This window comes from Cryptomeria japonica, chromosome 10 (assembly GCF_030272615.1).
Source record: "Cryptomeria japonica chromosome 10, Sugi_1.0, whole genome shotgun sequence".
Taxonomy (NCBI): Eukaryota; Viridiplantae; Streptophyta; class Pinopsida; order Cupressales; family Cupressaceae; genus Cryptomeria; species Cryptomeria japonica.
Window position 1 is genome coordinate 785548259 of NC_081414.1, and position 6968 is coordinate 785555226.

General features: G+C 29.2%; 1 protein-coding gene across 1 annotated transcript; it reads right to left on the minus strand.

Moving 5' to 3' along the window:
* Positions 1-2414: 2414 nt before the first annotated feature.
* Positions 2415-3521, minus strand: LOC131039232 (uncharacterized). Its single transcript, XM_057971939.2, has 2 exons — positions 2915-3521; positions 2415-2585 (listed from the first exon to the last, which is right to left on the minus strand). Exon 1 carries the CDS (start codon positions 3386-3388, stop codon positions 2921-2923), a length of 468 nt encoding a protein of 155 aa, XP_057827922.1. The 5' UTR covers positions 3389-3521; the 3' UTR covers positions 2415-2585; positions 2915-2920.
* Positions 3522-6968: the final 3447 nt, after the last annotated feature.

Sequence of the window (6968 nt, forward strand, 5' to 3'; positions counted from 1 at the left end):
ATATACAAATTTAAAGTGTATTCATGTGGATTTATATTTATTGAGATTATTTTGATAGAATCTTTTGAAAAGATTATATAATAATAATTAGTATATTTTATATTAAATATATATTTTTATTTTTGTATATTAAAAGATAAACTTTAAAATCATTTTTGTGCGCTTTCATGAGGTGTTTTTTCACATGAGTGTGTATTAATTTAAATTTTTGTAAAGTTAGTCACAAAAAGATTATGCATGTTAGGAAAATAAATACTTTTTTCTATAAAAACATATTGCATGTTAAGAAAGTAGGCTATCAGAGAAGGATAAATATTTTTTAAAGGATTCCAAAATTCCTTACTAGTTTTTGAAGGGATCCAAAACTCCTTACAATAGTTTTTGAAGGGATCCAAAACTCTCTCGAATTAATGGGAACCACACTCCACAAGGAGCAAAAAGATACAAACAAAGACTAATATAATTATTTGTTATTATTGGTTTTGTTAGTATTATAAAACTAGTATATTTTAATAGATTTTCATTTAAAACATGAAATTAAACTAAACTAGATCATCCCACTCCCAATATTTTTAATTGATCTAAAAACAAAAAAATCAAAAAATCAAAAGAAACTTCTAAAATTGTATTGTATAAGATAATCTATGTAAGAAAATTCTTAAAAATTTTGACTGGTCAGTTGTTATGCAATACATAACATTTCCAAATCTATTTTATCAAATATCCTTTGGGAATTACAAAGACCATTAATTACCATATCAAACAAAAACTTGGGACCAATGATTTTGTTATGGCATGCAAAATTTAATGAACAAACTAGAATAAATTTACACAAAAACCTCTCACTCTTAATCATGAACAAACAAAATAAATTAGGTGGGGGCCTTAGTTTTATTGACTAGAGCTTCAAGTGATAAAGCACGAAGTCACATGTCTCTGCCAACCCACCTGATACTAGAGGATGGATGTATGGCAATGTATGACACAATGTCAAACTACATGGTGAAAAAAAAAAGCAATTGCAGTTCAAAACTTTGGTTAATTGGTTTTCATTGATATTATAGACCTTCAATAAAGCAGAAAAATCAATGTATAAGATGTTCCTAAATTACTTCCAAAAGATAAAGCTAAACCTTCAACTCTTTCATTTATGGCGGATGCATTGTAAGGAACATAATTTAGCTTAGATTGTCCTAAATTGCTATTCGGGCAGCTAACACGTGACATGATTAACTAATTGCAATAGACTAGCATAAGGACACTAGTAATTAGTATATTTTATATTAAATATATATTTTTATTCTTGTATATTTTATATTAAATATATATTTTTATTCTTGTATATTAAAAGATAAAATATCATTTCTTTAAACTCATATTTTCGTGCTCTTGCATGAGGTATTTTTTCACATCAGCATGCATTAATTTTAATTTTTTTAAAGTTACTCAAAAAAAAGTTTACCGAAAATAAATACTTTTTTTCTATAAAAACAGATTGCATGTTAAGAAAATAGGTTATTGGAGTAGGGTAAATGTTACTTCAAGATTTCATATATTTTTTCTAATTATAAATATAAATAATTATTTGTTTTTGATTAGGGGTTTTGAAGGGACTTGAAACTCTTCGATCTAGACTCCGCAAACAACAAAAACATACAAACAAAGACTAACAGAATTATTTTTTATTATTCATTTTGTTGGTATTATTAAATTATTATTTTTTTAATCATTTTTCATTTAATTTAATAAATGTTGGTAATGATGTGTTCTTTCATTTATCCTTTGTATAGTATTTGGATATCTTAGCATAAGAAAATATATAAAAAACAGACCGAGATGAAGGTGGAAGCATGAATAGAACATGAGACATTGAGAAATTGAGCTTTTTCATTAGTTAAATAAATTATTAATATCAGTTTAAATATTATTAAATGAAATTAAATCTTTCAATTCCTATCATATACATAAATATATAACCACAAACAAAATAGACTCAATGAGTTATTATATCAAACCTAAACAAAAAGAAAAGAACTAACACATCAAAAATATGGTAAATATATTTTAATAAATTTGCACTGAAAGCATGAGATTAAACTAAATTAGATCATCTCACTTCCAATTTTTTTAATTGATCTGAAAAGAAAAAAATCACAAGAAATTTCTAAAATTGTATTGTATAAGACACTCTATTTAAGAAAATTCTTAAAACTTTAGACTATGTAGTTGTTATGCAACACAACATTTCCAAATCTATTTTCCCATATGCCATGCAAAATTTCATGAACAAATCAAAATAAATTGATAATTGAGAATTATAGAGACCATTAATTATGATAACAAACAAAAACCTGGACCAATGATTTTGTGATGGCATGCAAAATTTTATGAACAAATCAGAATAAATTTTCAAGTGAAAATATGAACAAATTAGAATAATTAGAATAAATTTTCCAGTACAAGAATTTTAGACCTTATAAAAATACTTCCCCATTCTTAAACAAACTGAATAAATTAAGACTGAGACCTAACTTGATTAGCGAGAGCTTCAAGTGGTAGAGCACGAGGTCACGAGTCTACCCAACCTGCATAATCCCAAAAAATGGATGTATCGCGCAATGTCAAACTACATGGTAAAAAAACAACAATTGCCAACAGCTGACAATCACATATCAGTTCAAAACTTTGGTTAATTGGTTTTTATTGATATTACAAACATGCAATAAAGCAGAAAAATCAATGTATAAGATGTTCCTAAATCCCTTCCAAAAGATTACAACGATGAATTTCGAAAACTAAAACTTTAACTCTTTCATTTATGGGGACGTATTACAGGGAATATAAAACCACCCACAATCAGAAAAAAAAAAACACTGGTTTGCAAATTGCAAATTTGAAAAAAAAATTCCAGTACCATTTACTACAAGCAGCTAGCAGAGCGGCCGAGAGTAGGACGCTCAACATTATCTGCAACGGGAAGGCTGGAACTGCTCTGGGTGGCCCGCAGCGCTTGCGAAGACCGTCGACGTAGCAGCTGCCTCAACGCTCTGGAAATCTTTAGAGCTGGATAAATTACATTGATCTGCTTGCAGAATTGGGTGTGGGCTGTGAGAGCTTCTTCAATGGTTATACTCTTCTTACAGAGCTCGGCTTCTTCTTCCATAGTTATACTCCTCCTGTGTGATCTACAGCCTTCAACAATTATACTCCTCTGCCTCTCTGATCTACAGAGCTCTTCCTTGACAGCTTCTGCACACAGCCCACATACCCACCGGCCATGGAAATCCTTCCTAACGCCCGCAATGTAGGCCGGTGTGCAAACTTCCTTGAAACCACAGCATTCACATTTCGCTACCTCTCTCCCAAATAACCGCTTTATTTCGTCCATCCTTGAAATTCCCAAACCTCCAATTTCCTTAATGCGCTTTCACTCACAGGTAATGCCTCCTTTAACCTCGTCTTTCACTCTCTTCTGAGGTGTTTTCTGCTATTTAGCATAACTTCGTTCTTTTCAATTTGATAAAAATGGTTATGCATGCTAGGGAAAGAAGGGATTGATCTTATAAAGCGCCTTTTTTATAACGGAAGAAGACTGAATGTTAAGCAAGAATGCAGCTGCAGTCAAGATTCAGAATAACTAACATGCTTTTTTTTTAATATAATTAATTATTTATTATTATTTTGTATTTAAATATATATATTTCTTAATTATTATTTTATTATTATTTTTTAACAAAGAATGTAAAATAATATAAACTGCAGTCAAGATTCACAATATCTAACATATTTTTTTTAAATGTAGATATAATTAGTTATTTATTATTATTTTGTTTAATTCATATTTTCAATTTTTAAATATTTTAGTTCTGTTCACAAAAATCAAAACATGAAAGCTACAGTCAAGATTCACAATATCTAAGATGTTTTTTTCATATAAATATAATAAATTATCTATTATTATCTTCTTCGTATTTTTTATTTTTAATATTTTTTATTTTTTAACAAAGAATGCAAAAGAAAAAAGGTATAGAGATTCACAATATCTAACATGTTTTTTTAATATAAATATGATTAATTATTTATTATTATATTGTAGTAGTTTTTTTAAATTTTTTTAATCATTATTTCTTGGCTAAATTTATGTGTATTCTTTTCAAGGAAATATTCAAATTTTCGGTATGTTCATGTAAATTTATATTTTATTTTAGAATTATTTTAATAAAACATTGTAATATATTTACATAATAATAATTAATATATTATATTAAATTTATGTTTTTTTTTAATTTAATTTTTTAATATTAAAAAAAATCCAATTTACTATATAAATTTTTGTTTGAACTTCCATATCTTTTTTTAAGCCTTCTATTTAAAAAACTATTAAAATTTATTACAAGGATGCATTCACCAAATATTGCTTCTTTTTTAAGGAAAGAATGCTTCTTCTTTTTTAAGGAAAGAAAGACAGTTGTTAGGGAAAGAATTCAAAAGGGTCCGATTTGGTAGTTAACTCAAGGTAACATTCTATTGTCAAAATTTATAGAATATAATAATGTTTCTCTAGCTCAAGTACGCTCAACCACAGAGTTTCATCCAAAGTTAAACCCACTTAGCTTGCAACCCAATTTACAAAACCTTGAGATATTTTTCATTGACCCATGTTTCACAAGTAGTGCTTCACAAGAACACATCTCTCATGATCATAAATGGTTCACTTAGCACTCATTGCATCTAGGTGATGCTCACAGAGGTGAAGCATTGGGCCTTCTTGAGAGGTGAGTCATCCTAGTACTACTTCAACTCAAATGCACTTAACCATAGAGTTTCCTCCAAAGTTAAAAGAATTAGCTAACTTTTCAAGGATTAATTTTATTAAGTATAAAATTTAATTTATAAAATTACTACTAATAATTAAGATTCATGAAAATTGATTTATATTATTATTATAATTTGATTTATTAAATTTTTAATTCTTGTAGGATAATTATATTTTGAATTGAAAATCAATCTTTTAGTTCTACCCTCTTTTATAAGAATACATTTTAATTTTATCATCTTTTATAGGATATTATATTTTATTTTTTATTAATTTATTCGAATCATCTTCTTCCTCTTCTTTTAAGATTTAATTTTTATTAAGTTGAAATTTTATTTGGGTTATTTTTTGTCCTTTGATGGAGTTACAAATAATAATTAAAAGATAATAGAATTAATTTAATTTATATTTTTTAAAATTTTAATTTATTGTAGAAAAATTATCTTTAAATTTTTATTTTATTTATCTAATAAAATAAATTTCAACTTAAAATCTAAATTAAAATTTTAGAGGGGGAGATTAAGAGAGATAAACTAGCTTTTTATTACTTGTTTCATGCCAATAATTTAAGGATATCATGTGCCCTTGGGGAGTTATGCTTATCATAGCATGTCATTTGAATATCAGCTCCATCTATATCTCTCCCCTATTTATATCTCCTTACCTCTCCTTGTATCTTTCTCTTGCCCCACTATCGTCCCCATTATATCTATAGATCTATGTCCCCTTTATATCCCTATCTCTCTATATCCCTCTCTTATGGCTCACTCTTTTTATATCTCTCTACTTCTCTAGCCTCTCTTTATTTCTCTACCTATCTCGCCCTCTCTATCTATTTATATATATTCTTCTCCCTCTCTATATCATTCGTCATATCTCTCTCACTCACACATGCATTTCCTACTTCTCCCTCCCTATTTCTCTCTATCTCTATCTCTATCTCTATCTATGTCTCTATATCTCTCTCACACACAAAGACACAGGCTCCCTATTTGTCCCTCTCTATCTCTATCTCTCTTATACACTCATCTCCCTTTAACTCTCCTACTCTCTCTATATATCACTTCCTATATCTTTATCTCTTTGTCTCCCTCTTTCTCATTGTCTCCCTCTTTCTATCTTTATTCATCCCTCTTCAACTTTATATCTCCTTCCATCTCCTTTCTCTCATCCCCTCTATTTCACAAGTTATATCTACTTTCTCTCTCTATTCTATTCATATCTTTGTCTCATTCTACCTCTATTCTTCCTTCTCTCTCCATATTTCTATCCCCATCTCTCCATCACTCTCTCTTTTATATCTCTCTACTTCTCCTCTCTCTCTAACCCATACAAACTCCTTGTTTCTCCCTCCTTATCTCTATCTCTACCTCTATACATTTTCCTCTCTATATCTCTCTCTCTTTCTAAAACTTTCTCTACTACTTCTCTCTGTCACCTTCTTTCTCTCACTCTTTCCCCCTCAATCTCTATCTGCATATATATCTCTCCAACTCACTATCAATATATCATTCTCTCTCTCTCTCTCTCTCTCTCTCTCTCTCTCTCTCTCTCTCTCTCTCTCTCTCTCTCTCTCTCTCTCTCTCTCTCTCTCTCTCTTCTTTTAGACCTCTATATTCATATCTTTCTTCCTCTATACATCTATCTCTCCATATTTCTTCTTCCATCTATCCATCTATCTCTATTTCTGTATCTCTCTATCTCTCTCTCTCTACCATTATATCTCTCCCTCACTCTATATATCAGTTCATATCTCTATCTTTATCTTTCTCCATCCCTCTCCCTCTCTTTCTATTTTATTTTCGAGCCTCCACATCTATCTAATCATATATCCTTTCCCTCTCTTTATCTCTCCATATCTATCTCATTTTCTCCATTCTCCTCTCCTCTTTCTCCATCTTCATCTTTATCTCATCTTCTTCATCATCTCTATCTATATTTATATCTTCTTATCTACCTTTATCTCTTTACCCCTATCTCTCCTACTCTCCCTCCTCTATCTCTTCCTCTTTTTATCCCTATCTCTACCTCTCTCCCCCTCTCACCTATTTGCAAACTTAACATGAACCTATTGGTAATGGAACTTGATTATCTTCCTAATTCAAAGATTTTATTTCAGTTATGATTAGATCCTTGTAATTAAATTCAAAAT